Genomic DNA, 19,649 nt, shown 5'->3' on the forward strand with positions numbered 1-19,649 from the left:
TCCAATCCTCATCCAGTCCATCTGGGGAAAACTATACACCTTTCAAGGCTCAGCTTAGTTATCATCTCTTTCATGAAGCCTTTGATGGTCATCTGAAGTGAAAGTTACCACTTCCTCCTTTGGACCCATCTTAGCCTGAAGAGAACTGTGAACCCCCTAGGGGTAGGGGCCATATCTTATTTATGATTCACAATGCCTTAAACCTAGAAGTAAGTTCTTATTAAATGCTTGAATTTCCAGAAATGAGTAATGAGACTAAAAATTATTTTAATTTATTATCACATTACTAACACATTTTACTGGAATGTATGATTTGTCTTGATCCAGAAGCCCATTGGCAAAAGCTTATTCCCCCATCTTCTAAAAATAACATTGTTTATTAGATAATATTCCAACTATAGCTTATGAATTCTTTCTTTCCAGGTTAGAAAAAAAAAATGTGACTTGACAGGCTTAGGCGATAAAGGCCAGGAAAGGTCAAAGATTTTTTTTGTCTTCATTAAATTCTCCTTCCTGAAGAACTCATCCTCCAAACTCTCAAAATTCCAGCACCATGTACACAGTCTTCACCAGGGCCAGGCCTGTGGCTTTTAGCTTGTTACACTAGTTGGGTTTGTTAGAACCTCAGTGAATGTTTTCTACTATGTTAACACTTTAAATCTTTTTATTTGTTTATATTTATGGGGAACAGAAAGGTGAAACCCAATGGGGTCTGGCCAGTTGAAAATTCAATTTTAAGCAATCACAAGTATATTCTCTCACTATACAATACTCCCTAATTTTCCTAACTAAAAAAGAGTAGCTGGTTGATAATGTCCAACAGGATCTTTACATAGAGGTTTCCATAGTCATGCTAATTACCCCCTTCTTTAAGTGTAAAAAGAAGTGCAAATATCCCTTTATGAGCCCCAGAAGAATAAAAGCCTTTCAGGATTTCTCTTCAGAAGGAAAATTTTTTTAAAAATTCATTCACAGTAAATAATCCGCAAAAGATTTCTGCTCTCCATGAAGTAGTCTATAAAATGCAGAAACCAGTTGAAGCAGATCCACTGAACCCCTTTATGTAAGAAAAAATAAACTAGATGCTACATTAGACAGAAATTACATAGACTAAGGAACTATCAGATTACCCCATTCAATCTTCACAGCAATCATGTGGGTTAAATATTTATATTTTGATTTTGTAAATGAGAAAACCAAGGCTCAGAGAGACTAAGTGACTTGCCCAAGTCAAATTCAAGTCAAATTCAAGACCATTTGGTTTAAGACTGTACATTTTTCAATACATCATACCGTTTCTGAACTTTAAGATTTAAGAAACTGACCTAGATGCGAGATCCAAGTCTTTCTACCAACATTCATGTTCTTTCTTAGTCAGTTTCCACTAAACTCATATCCATTACATATTATCCACCATCTAGTAAACATAATTCTAAAATGTTCTTAACTCCCAGTAATAATATTAATAGCTGTCACAGTAGGTCTTTTTTCAATGTCCTTTCTTAGTCAAATTCTGGTCCTCAAATTCATCCTTATTTACTTTTTACTTTCTCCAAATGGAGACATGAATCATCAGTTATCCATTTTAGTGTCCATAAGTGATATCTAATTTCTAAAAGCACATCTTTAAATTGGACATACAAATTGCTTGACGAAGCAAAACACGTTCATTGCCAAGAGTCAGAAAGATCTAGATTCAAATCCTCGTGTGGCACTTGTTAGCTCAATATCTTGTCAAGTTCTTTATATTCATTAAGCCTCTGTCACCTCATGTAAGAAAGGATTTTACTATTCACCTCACTAGGATTTTTTGAATACTAAATAAAGAAATGTTTGTAAAGATCCTAACACAATACTTGGTTAAGGTAAACACTCAACAACTAGCAGGTATTGGTAAAATTATTAGTATTATTAGGTTTAAAATACGATATGCAAATTTGTGACTAGTCAGGAACAGTTGACAGAGGGCACTGGACATAAATGGAGCTAAAACTGTAACATTAAAAAAAATTATCTTTGCATTTAAATCTTAAACTATTTCTGAAGAAGTAGCATGCTGGTAAGGCTTCCTGTTCTCTTCCTGATATACAAAAATCATGAAAATCCTCCTCCCCCATTATTTTTATTTTGATACTGACAACGCTGACCTGATACTGGCAGATTTTGCTTTTAAGTCGTTCCATCTTTGGTTCATATCATCCAGTCGATGCTGAAGCATAGTAGCCTCTTCAGAATTTCCCAAAGCTTTTACCATCTTCTGCCTGTTTCCATCAAGGCTTTTAAATATGTCACTGTGGGCATCAATTTCTGCCTGGATGTCCTGAACAGAAAAAGGCAAAGAGATAATGCAAATATTAGGTATTAGTGTCAACATTACTTGGGATTGCTATACAAACTTTACTTTTTTCATATTCCACAAATGAGTTTTTTAAAAGCAAAATAGTTAATTTTAGCTTAAATGATAACAAATTTAAGTGTTTTCACAATTTCTACATTGAAAATAGTAGTTTTTAAATCTTTAATAAGACACTGATTTCCCCCATTCTTAAAAACAGAATGTATCAATATTATAATCTAAATTTCATGTATCAGCTAGTTAGATGTTCAAATTCAATGAGAAATTTTTGAAATTTTGTACGACTGTGGCTGCCAAATCACTCAACTTTGCTTAATACCCAAATAAATCCTTTCTCCCCTTTCCACATAGGCAAAATATGTGGAATATGTAAAACTTCAAAATATGAAGTTTTACAGAGGTCACTAAGATATTACATAATTAAACTTTCTTTTTACATTTAGACAAACTTACTAATAGTTCGGCCTTTTAATCTAATAAAATTTATTTCTAAAAATTTAAAAAAGCATTCTCATAAAAATGTTTATCCTCATTAACAAATAAAAAATAATAACAAAATAATATTTCTCCTGTTGAAAAGGAAAATATTTTGTTCACTTCTATAAAGTAAATGTGAGGGCTTCCCTGGCGGCACAGTGGTTGAGAGTCCGCCTGCCGAGGCCCGCGTACCGCAAAAAAAAAAAAAAAAAAAAAAAAAAAAAGTAAATTTGAGTGTAGTTTAAGTAAAATAAGAATTAATATAAATTAATAATAAAAATTGGTTCAGACTTTGACGAAGCATTTTGGCAATTTGTATCAAAAGCCTTAAAACTGTTGAAATTACCTATCCCACGAAGATTTATGTATAAACACATTTATCACATTGTTTTTAAAATAAAAAAGTAAAAACTTTCGTAATATACATTAATGCTAGTTTATTATTAGGTTTTAAAATGGAGGATAAAAAACTGTATATTGTGATGTTAATTTAATTTTTAAAGTAGGTGTTTAAATTAGCCTATGTATTTGTAAATCATTGCACACACATACATTAGAAGACTATAAGAAATAAAGCAAAATAGTGCGATCTCCGTATAAGAGGATTAAAGGTGATTTTAGTTTTCTTCTTTACACTTCTCTGAGTTTCCAAGTTTCTATAAAAAACAGGGTCTCTTTTTGTAATTAAACAAATACAACAAATTTAAACTTTAAAATACAGAGGGTCTTATCAATTGTTTAGTTCTCTCCTGTTATAAGGTTGTCAACACAATTTTCTATATTAATTTGGCAATCACCTTTTCTTCATGAATAAATGGGATGTGTAGCTAACTCTAGTGTGACAGCCACTACCATCCAACAACTGAGTATGAACTTACAAACAGAAAAGCAGACACCAGAAGGGGCCATGAAGGTGTCAGGTGAGTCTCCATGGCATTAATTGGTAAGGAATATTAAGGCAACATATTACAGAAATAAAAATTATATTTCTGGTAATGAATCAGAATTAGTAAAAGAAGAGCAAACCCAAACACTATAATTTTGTTACACTTCTCATCTTCAATTTTCCTTTATAATCATCATTCTTCTTTAGTTTCTCCAACTCTAAATGGGCATGGTAAAAATTTAAACAGAAATTCTTCGAATACTCAGAATGCTATTATTAATTTAGAACTTACTCCTGATAAGCAATCCATGTATTCCATTAAGAACCAAGGCTTAGCGGCCAGCGTTGAAGTGACTGTTCTTCAAGTATCTACAGACCTACACAAACCAGGACACATGGAAAAGCCTTGTACAACTCACTACTCCAATCGGCATGGTAAAAAGGTATCACACGAGGTTAAGGGGCAGAACTGCTGTATTATAATTTCTGGGAAGATTTGTGACATCTAAGATGACATTAATAGGGTCATATTTGAGAGATGGGAGAGGTGAACACAAAGTTTGATGGACGGCTTCTGCAAAATTTATGCTCTAAATTTGCAAGCCCATTGGTCTCTGGGTTATCTAACAACAAAGCCAAATCAGGTCTCCCTGCAAAGTGTAATCTGAGTACACCCAGAATTACGGTTAACCACTGAACAAAAACTCAACATTGTTGACTCTTCTGCACTTTACTAGCACCTCCATCTCAGAGAGTACACAGCAGACACTGATGGGGAAGCAGGGAAACACAGCCAGATACCAATTCAAGGTTCTCAGGCTGGGCAACAGTAGGCATGTAAATGGCAATCTGGTTATAAATTGAACTTGCGAGGTTTCAAACAGAAATGCTCAGTAAAAAAGAAAAAGAAAAGGGAACTTCTGCTGAAAGATTCTTTGATGACATCTCCTGAACAACACAGTCCTATTCTTTAGAATAGAACTGTTTTATTTTTGTGTCCTGAGATGCATTTTAAGACCTCCAAAGACATATATCAAAAGCCCAGTTTTAAACTTCGGCTGTAAAGATGTATGATAGCCATCTTTCTCAAAAAGCTCAGTGACAGAGTAAATAAGCAAGGCCTCCCTTTGCTCTGTATTGTCAAGGAGAATTTGGCCTCTAATTTCCTGTGCAGGTTCCTAAACATCATTACCAGTGGACCACACCTAAAATCACAAGGCAACTTCAAACCACAACTTCCTGTAGCAGCCTGACCTATTTGCTTCTTTTCATATTCAAGAGACATAGAAAGACAGAAGCACATCAAGATTCATAAATAGTTTCCTCAGTTTCACAGGAGCATTCCACAGCATGAGGAAATTTGGATACCCAAAGCACGAAGCAAATTTGCCTCTTCACTTCAGATCAGGTGATGCCTGTTCCAATCCGGCCACAATAACAGATGGAGTAAAACAGAACTGCATCACTGGCCCAGTCAATGATCATTAAGTACTTCCATAACATTTTGGTTAAGAGCACCACCAGGGATCATATATTCATGTTGCAACATAAGTTTCAATATGTGGAAAACCCTTCCACACAGGAGCCTCATCAAAAATTAGGAAGAAAATCAACAACCAGAAAACGATCAAAGAAAAGAAAATCAGCATACATTGTTCTTTTAATTTAACATTTGGTGGCATATTTATTTGGCCAAATATATCAAGAGCTCCTAAAGACAGAAAATCATCTTAATATTTCTTCTGTATCCTTCAGAGTCTCTGTTACACAGAGTAAGTCTAATGAAAAATAGATGTATACGGATAGACAGATACATAGATAGATACATAGATAGATGGATGCAAAATTGCATAAATGAGTGTATGAAAAAGTTCATCTTGACAGACTGGCATATTAGCCACTGTAATGCCAAGAGAAATCAGACAAATAATTAGAAGGAAATGTAGTAATCATTTTGTTTAATCTCTTCGTTCAAAAAATTTAACAGGGAGAAATTTTATTATTTAGAAGCCTGCACTGCAAAGCCTTGCCTAAGCTCTTTGCTGGAAATTTAGAATTACCCGCAGTTAATGAATCATGCTCCTTCACAGATCCCTGGGTAATGACGCACTGGTTTTAAAATCAAGATGCCAGCATGGAAGTCTGTCAGATCCTGACCCTGATGTAACATCAAATGCTAAAATAAATTAAAGTTCTATGAAAGAGGGTTAACTCCCATTGCACAGCTGGGAGACTTGCCCTACTAATGCTTACCTCTGCCACCTGGAAGCCTTTCTGACCATTAAATAAACATTAAAGCACAAAACGGTTATTGATAATTAGTTATGGGAATGTAATCCATCTAGAAGCACAAAGCAATGCTCTTCCAACCATTTAACATAAGGCAGTCATGTGCAAAGAGGGATCCCAGCAAAGTATTCGAGCAGCTAAACTAACATTTGAAAACAGAAGAAATACTTTAAGAATTCACTCGAAAGCCTTGCAGTATACTTTCAAACAATGTAAGCATAATGTAGAAGGTTAAGAAAAGCTAGGAGTTAGAATAAAGAGACTACGTATTTTTCTCTAAGTAAAATACCATCAAAAGCCTAAGATGCACACTTTCAGAAGAACCTTGCAGAAGACAGCTACAAAAGCTCACAGAGGTTCACTGATCAACAATTAGTCTTTTTTTATACAACACCCACTATCCAGGTCAAAATAAACTGCACAAATAAAGCAAAACATTTATTCATTTACTTATTTAATAATTGATATTTTAATACCAGTTTTGCCCTAACTGGACATTTCTTCAATGATATAACCCATAGAGATATTATATGCAAACGCTTTATAATGTAAATCACATACATTTTATTTCTTTATAATGTTCTATAATCAAGTAGTGGCTGCGGCTGTGTAAGCAAAAATATTTCCTTAGGGCTTCCCTGGTGGTGCAGTGGTTGAGAGTCCGCCTGCCGATGTAGGGGACACGGGTTCATGCCCCGGTCCGGGAGGATCCCACATGCCGCGGAGCAGCTGGGCCCGTGAGCCATGGCCGCTGAGCCTGCACGTCTGGAGCCTGTGCTCCGCAACGGGAGAGGCCACAACAGTGAGAGGCCAGCGAACTCCAAAAAAAAAAATTGCCTTAGATTATTATAAACAGAACTGTTTGAACCCTCTTATAAGAAACAGAGATTTAGAATAGTACCACTAAGAAGTCTCCAACAACTAAGTTGGTATTAGAATAGATTCATCCTCTTTGGGCCTTGCTGACATAATTTTGGTTTATTTTTGCACGGCATATTTACCTAACCCTACAAGGCCACAGAAGTGTTTTCTCTGAAGGAATCCTGACCCCTTTTCTGAAGGTGAAGAAGTGAGGTTAGCAACAACTTCCCAACTATATCCCAAGGCTCAGGCTAAATCAACAAAGTTAACCATTAGGGGAAAAGAAATCCACTGTTCCTTTCAAAAGTGAGACCGGAATTCAGAGACAGTTTAGGATTGACGGTCAAGAGCTCAGTAAGATCACTGCCTGAGATTCAGGTTTAGAAAATGAGGGATCATACCTTTTAAAAAATAGTTAGGGGGCTTCCCTGGTGGCGCAGTGGTTAAGAATCCCCCTGCCAATGCAGTGGACATGGGTTCGAGCCCTGGTCTGGGAAGATCCCACATGCCACGGAGCAACTAAGCCCGTGCACCACAACTACTGGGCCTGCGCTCTAGAGCCGGCATGCCACAACTACTGAGCCCGCGTGCAACAACTAATGAAGCCCACATGCCTAGAGCCCGTGCTCCGCAACAACAGAAGCCACCACAGTGAGAAGCCCGTACACCGCAATGAAGAGTAGCCCCCACTCGCAGCAACCAGAGAAAGCCCGCGCACAGCAATGAAGACCCAACACAGCCAAAAATAAATAAAAAAAAAAAAAAAAAAAAAAAATAGTTAGGTATCACCTAAAAAAAAATACAACCTAATAATATCCTCAAAGGTCATTATGTGCTATGTAAATATGCTTTGAGACAGTTTGTGAGACTTCTGGGACAGTGAGTGATTGCAATTAACTAATCAATTATTACAATTAACTTGCTGATGTCAACAAATTGTTCAATTATTTATAAATTATATTTTCTTTCAACAACTAATCTCATAAATTTTAACCACTCTATTAATAATTATGGAATCACATTTTGACAGATAAAAGAGTGGTATCACCTGGTCGACAGCAGCATTTAAAATGTAAGAAATCGGACTCCCCTGGTGGTGCAGTGGTTAAGAATCCTCCTGCCAATGCAGGGAACACGGGTTCGAGCCCTGGTCTGGGAAGATCCCACATGCTCCAGAGTAACTAAGCCCGTGCGCCACAACTACTGATTCTGCGCTCTAGAGCCCACGAGCCACAACTACTGAGCCCGCGTGCCACAACTACTGAAGCTCGCGTGCCTAGAGCCCGTGCTCTGCAACAAGAGAAGCCACTGCAATGAGAAGCCCGCGCACCACAATGAAGAGTAGCTCCCGCTCGCTGCAACTAGAGAAAGCCCGTGCGCAGCAACCAAGACTCAACGCAGCCAAAAAAAAAAACAAAAAAAAAAACAAAAAAAAGTAAGAAATCAATGCCAGTAATGTTCTTTTCCCATTATCTGTGATTATAAATATATGTTAGACAATAGAGTAGGAAAAAAGTTAAATTACTAAGTGGAACAAATTTACAATTAACTGCACTTTCAAGATAATTTGAACAAGCCAACTTGAAATGATAAAAAAGAAAGAAACAAAGTACATTTTAAATTCCAACATAGCAAACACTGCTATTAAGAAAAATATTTTTCACAACAAAGTAAAATGTTCAAAATCCTTGACTCTATACCAATTGTTACTAAAACATACGAACATCCTAGTGAGTTAAAATACAGTGGCTTTCCTTCTGAGGTGCACTTTATATAAGCAGGTTTGATCTACACATGAACATGAGTTCAAGAACAGTTATTAACAAATATTTTCAAGTTATCAAACTACTGCCCCACCCTAATTCCTAAAATCAGATTGTATAAATGAAACTGAACAAGTTTGAAAACGCAGTCAAAGGTTTTTGTATTTTAAATGTTTTAAACAACAGTTCTGGGGCACCCAACTCTTCAACTTCTGACCTGTGAAAAAGCAGTTCCTATTGCCCAGAAAGCTCTCATTTTCTTCCCCAACACACATCTCCCACATGTAAGCCCACAATCTCAGTTCCTTCCTTAATTTTAAAGTCATCTTAAGTCCCAGTTTAAATATCATTTCTCCAGGAGAAACTTCACTGCACTCAGGTTAGATTATGTCTACCTGTCGCTCTTACAGCTACCTCCTTTTGCTCAGTCACAGGCTTACAGAATACAGACTTGTTTAAGGTCGGTATCCTCCTACTAGGCTGTAAACTCAAAGAGTGGAGGTCTACCCTGTTATCCATGCCATCCTTGAATTCAGCCCAGTGTCTGGTACATACTGTGTACTTCATAAGTATTTACTAAATATTAAAGCAAGAGTAGACCTTGAAATTGGAAGTTGACCGTGTCTTTCCAGGATAAAATTTTTAAAAATTAGATATTGCAAATTGAGCAGTGAAATATAGCTTCAAATTATAATTTTAAATATTGGTCATCCTAAAGGATGTCAATATCATAATGGAAATTTAGCATTGAGCGGTTTCTCTCTGTGTTGTCACCATGGGAAGCATCTTTCCCAAAGGATTCACCAAGAGAGTGGTGCTACTCAGACTCCGTCTTTCTCTCTGTCTCTCTCTCTCTCTCACACACACACACACACACCCTTAGAGAACTACCATTAATCATCTAGTAGCAGAACTGCATAAATTAATAAAAGGCAACAGTCACTCAAAATGTCACTAAGCTAAAACTGTCCATTATTCTATCCTCTGTGACTACTAAATAAATGGAACAGACAGTACACAGTGCAGATGGCCAAGTATACCAATATATTAACAGCCACTGAGTCCATCAGATACTTCCATTATGAAGTACTTTCAAGGAGAAAATCAATTCATTAAAATCAAGGTGGCATTAAAACCAACTCACAGGCTGCTTTTCAGAAAGGTATTTTGGTGGATCAGCTTTCTGTGTCAAGTCAACTGTGAGTCTGAAGTCTCTGTAGAGTCACCCTGGTCACAACTGCTCTCCCCTCATCACCTGGCTGGGTAATTAGGATCTGCTTGCTGCCTGGCACTTTTTGCCATAAGGTCATCCTCTCTTGGCGAGAAGTTCCTGTTTCAATCTCCTCTTTAAGACCACTCTGGGGAACACGTGGTTCCCTTCAATCAGGGCTTCCTGATCCTTGGTGAGCTGTCACCTTGAGGAAACAGTAGAGAATGTTTCCGGTCCCCTGGATCCCCAGGAACTCTGAGTCCCAGGTGCAATTTGCCCATCCTGCTAATGCTGGAAAACCACAATTCTAGCATCACACATTTTGGGACTAGATAACCAGATTACAGACCCCAACGATATGCCGAACATCCATGTGTGAACAGATACCCAAATATAAGTCACAAACCACTAGATTTCTTTAAAATTCAAAAACTATCAACTAGATATCCCCTTTCAATTTATCTCACAAACAAACTGCTGTCTTGAAGTTACGCCGAAGGTCTGCTGTCATCTGGAAATTTCACTTATCTGACCAGTCTTCAACTTTTCAGATTAACATTATTGGAAGACCCACGACTATCCCAACCTCGTACTCTAGTTTTCTTAAAGCCTGAAATGGTTTCAGGACTCCAGCAAAACACCTTTTGCTCTGGGAACTTAAACATCAGCTTGAACTATTATAATTACTGATAAGAAAAGTGTTAAATCACCAAGTGTTAAATCACCGTGTGATCTGCTCTAGAAGCAGATCACTAATATTGAGGAAAAGATAAGACTAAGGAAACTGAAAATAAAGGGACTATGGGAAGACCGTTAGCTTCCAAAGGTGTCACATGGCTTTTGCACTGGAGCAGTAAGCCTTGGTCATTCCCTAGAACTGGCATTTTTGCTTTCAGAGTTGGGGGAAGGTAGTTGTATTTGAGGTGTGAGGTAGTGGTACCTTTCCATAATACCGTTTTCCTGGCAATGAATCAATGTAGCATAGGCTAAATATATGAGACAGCTTTTGTGAAAATACACAAAGGATTTTTTTTAAATTGAGTTGGAGAAAAATACATTCATGTATGACAACTTCCTACAAATGAAATATGGCAAGGAGATTAACTTTCACATTGATTTTTATAAAGGCGTCTAACACAAAAATAAACATATATGGAGAACTTCAGACTGTGAATGGCAGCAAGATTGTTTCTCTGAATTTGCCCTTTGTCTCAAAAAAAAAAAAAAAATCCCAAATCAAGCTTTTGACAGGACTAGGCCTGTAGGCTTCTTTTACTGTCAATTTAACTACTAAAAGAAAAAATAAGAAATATGCAGATACTAAGGTTTAGGAATTAAAGGAGGAAACTAATATGACCAGAACTGGTAACTTTGTCAATAAAATAGCCAAAAAGCTGAGGCAGGTTACCAATCTCTGGTATCCGACCTAGGCTTTCAAGACCAATAGCAGCAATTACAGTACAAAAGGCCAGCTACTGACCACAATTACGGCCTCTCAGGGGGTCTAAGTAATGAATTATTCATGTAACGTATGCCCTATATACCTTTTTAGGAAGAAACAGACAAATCTATGCAAACCAAGCTAACAGACCGGTCATAAAGTTTGTCACCTGCTGTTACCAGCTGCCATAAAGAAAGTTTCTCTAACCTCCTCCACCCCTTCTAAACGGTGAGCAAGTTGACCAGGAACCATCCTTTACCCTCAGGAATGTAGGTGCTTAATAACATATTAAAGGGAGAGGTCAAAGTGAACCCTGTGTTACAGTCCTTACTATGACAGTTGGGGTGCGGGGAGAGAACCGGGTAGGAGGGAGCATTCAACCAGGAGAAGCGAATTCTTCTTTCTCCACCCTCTTCCCACTGCACTGTTTCTACCATCAGGAGGCAAGCAATGACTGCAATTGTTTTGGAAAAGCTTTCAAACTTTTCAAGTGACACGGCTTTATGCCTTTTTCCCCCGGGCAATTGTGGTTTTGTAAGAAAAAGCGCATTATTCTGTAAATGACTCAGTACAGTCTTGCTTATATTTATACTTGCAATGAACCATAGGGTATTCGTGGTGACAGCCACAGAGTACATCTTTAACAATAATGATAAGTAATTGATTTATGCACAGAGAGTACTTCATCCCTTTCCTTTTCTTTAAAGATGGGAAGTTGAAAGAACATAGGTGTTTGGCATCCAAAGGCTATGGAAGGCAGAAGCCCATGAGCAGCACATGGACGCTTTGTTTTGTTTAACTGTAAATGTAAGGTAGCCTTTGGCGGGCTAGACTCAGTCCTAGAGTGTGCCAAGAACTTTCCCATGGAAAAAAGAACTAAATGCAAAAATAATGATCCAAGCATTAAAGCTCCATTAAAAGTGCACACAAGCACTCTACATTTAAGACAGACAGAACCAGAAAGAAAGAGGAGAAGTCTGAGGTCAGATGTGCCATCGTCACTGTGAGGCATCCTCTCCTGACTCTCAGAACTGAATCTTCAGAAAGGAGGCTGGGAAAGTCAGTGCTCGGCCACTGCAGGGAGATAAACCTGAGGGGTATGGAAAACAGAACCCAGGCCTGATGAAGTCAGACTCTGGCATGAAAACCCAGAGTTGTTGCTGGTTGTTTTTATGTTTTTTGTTTTTTTTTCCAAAATAACTTTCAATTAAATTACCAGCTGACTTGAGTACAAAGGATCTCTTCTGATGTGAAATTCTAAAACTGACAGGCATCATGAGAAGCCCTCCTGACCAAAGGCAAGATTGCTAACTTGATCTTTAGTTGAAAAAAATTTTTTTAAGAGGATATCAAATCAAATGCCTTAGAAGTTATATTAAATAATCAGAATCAATAGACTATCCGCCATCTAAATGCATAGTAAAAAAAAAGACAAGAAAAGGAAGAAAGAAAAAAGTACATTGATGAAGTCTGCTTTCTGCATACCTTTTCAAATTTTGTCAGCAATTCCCGTAAGCTGAAGTTCAGACCAATCATCGTCCAGTAGCCCTTGAAGCCTACATCTTTCCGGCAAACTTCCTTCAGACAACAGCGTTTAACTTCTAAAAACCGTATCTTTTCTGGCTATACTTTAAAATCCTTTGTAAAATCCTTTACAAGCCTTGCCCTTGAGCTATGGTCCATGAGCAGCAGCAGCTTGCGCTGGGACATTTTAGCCACCCCACCGTGGGTCCAGGATTTCATGGACTTCAGAGTTCGCAAGGAATAGACCTGCTTGTATGTTCTCTGGTAGCCGCGTTCCACGAGGCTGGCATGGTCTCCTTTTTCTCTGGAAAGCCCAGGATTCCCTTCTGTTCACCTCACTAATGACCTGCAGCCCACAACTGTTCTCTCCTGGGCCCCAAGCTTAGAGTTTGTTCTCAATTACACAAAGCAAAAAAGAAGCTATATCCTGGAAACTTGCATGAGAGAAGGCAAAAAAAAAAAAGAAGAAAAAAAAAAGAGCCAAGTATTACCAACTTCCTCCATTCAGACTAGTTTCAAGAAGAAAAAGAAAAAAAAAATCCTGGGTAAGGAGCCAGTTTTCAAAAAGCATGACTTATGTAGAGTTCGAACAGCAAGGAGGGCACTCTTGTCTGAAGAAACACCCAAACATGGGACAAGAGACCACCGGCTTGCACTCTCCCAGACACTGGCAGCCTGCGTTGCTATGGTAACCACCAAGCGAGTTTCAATCCATTTCCCTAAATCAAGCTATGCCTGAGGGATGCTGTGTCAGTGCAACAGAGCTAAGTTATTTAAAAAGCTGTTCTAGCCACCGGGAGAAAAGTTTAAGCCGCAGGTCTCATGGTCCCCTTTGCAGCGTTTGCGGCAGGGAGGGCGCCTCATCACTTTGGCTCGCCGGTCTGACAGGAGTGTGGTAATCCACTTCTCTTTCCAGCAGTTGTTTATTATTTTAATCAGCATCCTCCCTTCCACCACCCCTCACACACAGTTTAAAGTGAAGCTCACTCCCACTTCCTGGAGGCCTCCCCGCCCCAAACTGCAGTACAGTATCTCTCAAATTATCTCAATCCTGAATGATCACAGGATCCATATTCCACTTTGGAGCCCACCCAAGAAAATAAAAGGGGTGGGGTGCACAGAACAATACAAATCATCAAACAAAACATGTGTGGTCAATTGTATTATTTCTAAAAAGGTTTTGACAGTAAAGTGGATGGGGAAAATCCTTTTAAAGGAAAGTTGCTTTTTTTTAATCTCATTGACTGTTTTCATGTGGGGAATATACTTGTTTCCAAAATAAAACTTAATAAGAGAAACTACTCAAAATGTGAGTAATAACCAGTTATTTTTAAATGTGCCCTCCATTTTGATATTAAATTATTACTGGCACCGAGAGAAACACTATCTTCTACAAAGTGTTAAGAGCTTAAATGCTTTCAAAGAAAATGTTGAATCCACTGCTATTATGGACATTTGCGCTGCTACTATGGACATCATTCCAAGGCAAAAATGTGATTTTGTTTTTGCATTATATAGTTATTTAGTATAACAATAAAAGTATGACAGATATGTTCATAGGAAACATATTTCTCTAGTTGTGTGCAGAACTTCATCATAAATATGTAATGCTCATAAAAGTGACACTCTCACAAATGGAATGATGTTAATCTTAATATAACTAAGTTTGTTTTTTTGCATCAGGGCATAGAGGAAAGGAAAAAATAACCCTGATAAAAAAAAATAAATAAATAAAAAATAACCCTGATATTAGAATGTGTATCTCCTAAAAGGTTATTTGAATTACTTAAATATCAAAATTGTTAGCACTCATATGGAGAAAGAGATTCTATTAACAACAGGAAAAAACAAAATGCTATCAGGTAACAGTATACAATGTAGTTACTATTTTTTGGATTTGCAAACCATTTTTCTTTCCATGTCACTCTCAACTTATTCATATCAGTATTTAAATAGCATGTGTTTTACATATGCGGATCTGTACAAAATTTAACAAGCTTTCATAAATATTTTCATCATTTATTCATAAAAACCAAGATGTCTCCAGAGGCAAGCTGGCTTTATGAGATTTTTACCAGAATGTGTTTCACCTCAAAGTGCCCAATTCAGATTTATAGATAGACACTACTAATTTCAAAAACAAGTTTGGTAAACTGATTGTCCAGAAATTTATAAATAAAATTAATCTGTGCAGTTTGTATTCAGAAAGAAAGCACTGACATCAGCATGAGAGGGATCATCAGAAACAGAGAGAAGAAACTATACAGAAATTGACCAGGCCAACCCAGATCAGTGAAGGCTCTCAGGCCACATGCTGAGATCTTTCAGCAGCAACAAATAAACTTTTTACATAAATACAAGACAAAAGGAACCACCAGCACCAATACCACCTCCAGCACCACCATCACAAAAAAATAAAGGAGAGAGAGAAAAAGAACAATCTTTCTCAGCTGGGCAAACTTCCAACTACCACCCAGGGCGCTGGATGACTGTGATCAGAGACATGTGCAAACATGCAACCCCCCATGCACATATCAGAAGAGTGAATTAAATAAAAACTCTCTGTAACAACAGAGAATACCACAGTCTTTCTCTTAAAAACAGTCTTACGTTTAGAGGGTTTTTATACCAAGACAAGAAGGGTATCATTAGAGCCCCGAATATCTTGTCTCCTTAAACAAGGAGAATCTATCAGGGAAAAGAAGCAGTGTATTAGGGAATCTTCCCAAAAGACAAGAGCAGGGGAAACTTTATCAGCATGACTGGCACTTCAGTCTTAGAAGAGATCAAGACAGCATAAGGAAAGAGAGGAAAAGCATGTTCTCACATGAATTCTAGAGTGGAGTGTCCAGAAGCCAGAGCCTCTGCCAGCCACTCGCCTGCCTGCAAATGCTCGATACCCATTCTCAGAACTGACATCCTCTGCTTGGGGAGAAAGGGGAATACTTAAATAAAGCTCTCTACTCACAGTTATAAAATATCAAACATTAGGAAGATACAGATGAACCTAGCTATGATGACGCCCTTTTCAGGAGGAAAATATTCAGTGGATCCACATGAAACCATTCCAAAGAAAAAATTTTTAAATGCTCACCTAATTTTAATAAGAGGGTAACTATATCCTCACTAAAACACTGGAAAGCAACTAAAAGTGTTATTTTTTAAAACTGAGGTATAACTGACATTAACAATAGACAACTTATTTATGTAAAAGTCCAAAGATATTCCATAAAATTCAAATAGCTTAACGTTTAATATATTATTCAGAAGTACGGTGCTCTTTGATAACTGAGTGACACATTAGAAGAAAGACTTGTAAAATGTAAATGTGAATTGTTTTGATAACTGTGAGCACATTTTATTATGTATTTATGTTTGCTATCTATAAATAGGAATACTTTCTCAGTTTAAACTCTGTATACAAAATAACCTCTTGGTAATATTCCTTACATCTCCATAGCCCTTTCTTTTTCTTAAACCAAGTACCTCTTCGATAAATTATCTCCTGTAATCCTGTAATCATTAAAACAAAAAATACAGGCCCCCAATGAAAGCAGTGCATCACTAGAGAGACTTAGTAAATTGGATGATGAAATTTGAAGTAGTTGACATTTTGCCAGTCTAAACTAGTGTGCAAACAAATTGTGCGCTAAACCTTCGAGAAGTGGAATAAACACAATATAATACTATCAATCTGTTTGCAGCAGATCAACAAACACTGACTATCCTAAGATTCTCCAGTTAAATAAGCCATGCCTCAAACATAGACAACACAGTTCCATGAGAAAGAGGTTACAGAACCAGAGAGAAGCACAGGAAAACTCAATAAAGGAATCAGTAAAATCTAAACCTAAATTACTTAATAAAAACCACATTCCACTGCCAAAATGAAGAGACCTAAATGTACATACGGCTTTGGCAAAAACTTTCAAAGGCTAGGCTAATTTAAAATCTTTTTGCACTTAAAAACTCTATTTCATTTAATTTGTTAAAAGACGACTTACTATTTAGCAATTTCATCAAGGCAAGAAGACATTCTTTAGGGTTCAGTCAAATATAAGCAAAAAGAGAAGTCTAAATGCTTTGCTGGAAAACAATTTATGCCTTACCCATATAGTGGATCCTAAAGTACCCTTCTCACTAAACATAAACTTCACATTTATAAACACTGTAACGACAAAGTATGTTTTCTATGCAAAATCTAACAGGTTTCTCTTTATATTGGTCAAGATAAAGAACAAAAAGAAAAGAAAAGAAAGGCTTCTTGGGAGCCTCTAAAACAAAGCATATGGAGGTCAATAGGTGACTACAAATAAATCAATACATCATGCCTTTATTCAAAATGAAGAGCTTCAGGCATGGGTAGAAAAGTTTACTTATTATAAACCCATTCAGACTTAAGGAAAGATCCAGATTATAATGGCTTTGAAAGGAATATACACAATTATCTTTTTCATAACTTTCCTAACTTGGGGTCTATTTTCAAACCAACATAGACCCTACACCCCAATCATGATCTGAGATTTCAATTCATTGTCTGCTGCCACTGTGGTTCTATTAAGGGGAGACTACATTACAGCTTTCTAGTTAACATCAGCCAGCAACCAAGTCTGTCAGCTGGTAGCTATTTAAGGTAATATACAGCCCTAAAGGGCAGAAGGTTCAATCTAAAATGGAGGCCTGAGCCCCCTGATGAAAGGCGGAACTCTCCTTTTATCCCAGGAAGTTCAGGCAATATGCTTTGTACCCAAGGAGTTATTTTTAATGTTCATCTCTTCAATAATGTCATCTCTTCTGATAATTATGCAGGTAGCAATTGGGAAATAAAAATTATAATTCATAAGAAAAAGATTCTATAAGTATTTCCATAACCTACAGTCAGAAGACTCTACTAGACATTTTTAAAGGCACAAAGAGCTTTTTTTCCTTAAGGGGAGTGGATGGGTGCGGTGGGGATTGAGGAGGAAACATGCCAGCTGATCTGCTTCTGAATTAGCCAAGCAGGTGCAGGGGTCAGCCTTGAGCAACCTTCTAAATATTTAATGATTCAGACAGCACTTTATTAGGTGACTAAAAATAATGCCAAGATATGTTAATGTTTCAAAACCATATCCTTCCTAAAAATATGCGGCATCAGACAAGACTGAAACCATCTCATACAGCCGAGCCTCACAATTCCAGATGTGTACTGACAGCACAAGCCTGTGGGATACGCAACCAAATCACACAGGGCTTTGGAGAAGGTCCTTAAAGATTTTCTAAGGGTTTTCCAACTTTCCTCAGCTCCCCAGATTGAGAAAATTAAAGCCAAAATTGAAATACAAATTTTATTAATAACAACGAATGTGTCAAGATAAATCAAAACTGAAGGTGCTGTTTTCACTCCTAAGTAACACATTGGTACTCTTCCCAGGAGGGAGTGTTTCTACAATCTGAATATGTATTTAAAAAACTGGACATTCAGTGAACCCCGAAGAAGTTCAGACTTACTCAGTGAGGTCAGCTATGCTTACGTGTATAATAAAAGAAGCAGGGCTTTTGTGATGTTTGCAGGCCAATCCATTCAGAGCTGAGTTACTGCTTCAACTCTGATCCATGTTCCTGCCATCTTCCCTCGTAGCATCCCACTTGGAATTCTCTGCAAAATCACACCCCAAACCTACTTCGACTCCTTAACCGTGATTCACCCTCACTAGTCTCAACAATAACCAGTCAATACACTTATCACATGAACCATTTGTACTTACAAATATGGCTCCCCTCAAAGTCATAGAGTATAATCATCCTTTGTTCCCCCCGAGAATCTTTATTTACTTTCTGTACCTTTATCTCCATTCCCTCATATATTTACACTAAGCAACAGAGTTCTCCATTATGTCTTTGTTTCTGTCCCAAAAAGTTTCAAAAAAGTACTCTATAGACAGTGAACCCAGACAATGCATTATGCAGCTCATAATAAAATCTGTAGGCTGACTAGAGAATGAGGAATTCCTATGTTTGATAGCATTAACTTAAGCCATTACATTTCCTGGAGATTATTAACAGCAGCAGAGTTGACTTTTAAAAATCCGCCTAACTTGGGGCTGGGGATCATTTAGCAATATTCATCAAACAGTAAAATGCATATGGGCTTCCCTGGTGGCGCAGTGGTTGGGAGTCCGCCTGCCGATGCAGGGGACACGGGTTCGTGCCCCGGTCTGGGAAGATCCCACAGGCCGCGGAGCGGCTGCGCCCGTGAGCCATGGCCATTGAGCCTGCGCGTCCGGAGCCTGTGCTCCGCAGCGGGAGACGCCACAGCAGTGAGAGGCCCGCGTACCGCCACAAAAAAAAAAAAAAAAAAAAAAATGCATATAAACTTTGAGTCAGAAATTCTATCTCTAGGAATTTAATTTGCAAGCATGCGTACACACATATGTACAAGGATGCTCAGTAAGTCATATCTGACGTAGCAAAAAGTTGAAAACAATCTAAATGTCCATCAGTAGGTAACCATGTAAATAAATTATGATGGAGTCCCACAAAGGAATGCTGTACAGCTATGGGAAAGAGGGTGATGGTAGTTATGTGCTGATAAGAAGTAATCTCTAATATATATGTGTGTGTGTGTGTGTGTGTGTGTGTGTGTGTATACATATATAGAGATTGATGTAGTTATGTAAAGGTACAATATATGACATACAGACAATATTTCTGGACTGAGATAAGAAAATAGCAATGACGGTTACCTCTGAGAGAAGGATTGGAAATACCAGTGCCTAGAATGGGACCCTTTCTTTTGTCTTTTCTACTGTGTGAACATTTTACCATGGGCACATGGTACATTTTCCACACAAAATTAAGTC

General features: G+C 37.7%; 1 protein-coding gene across 3 annotated transcripts in view; it reads right to left on the reverse strand.

The window, feature by feature from the left end:
* The window catches only part of UTRN (utrophin), a 561,071-nt gene that overhangs the window by 156,150 nt on the left and 385,272 nt on the right, over positions 1-19,649 (reverse strand). For all 3 annotated transcript variants that reach the window (XM_032650818.1, XM_032650820.1, XM_032650819.1), the window contains one exon: positions 2,148-2,320. In XM_032650818.1, the coding sequence (XP_032506709.1) occupies positions 2,148-2,320 (173 nt within the window). The remainder of the gene's footprint in view (positions 1-2,147; positions 2,321-19,649) is intronic.

Source organism: Phocoena sinus, chromosome 12, assembly GCF_008692025.1.
Source record: "Phocoena sinus isolate mPhoSin1 chromosome 12, mPhoSin1.pri, whole genome shotgun sequence".
Lineage (NCBI taxonomy): Eukaryota > Metazoa > Chordata > Mammalia > Artiodactyla > Phocoenidae > Phocoena > Phocoena sinus.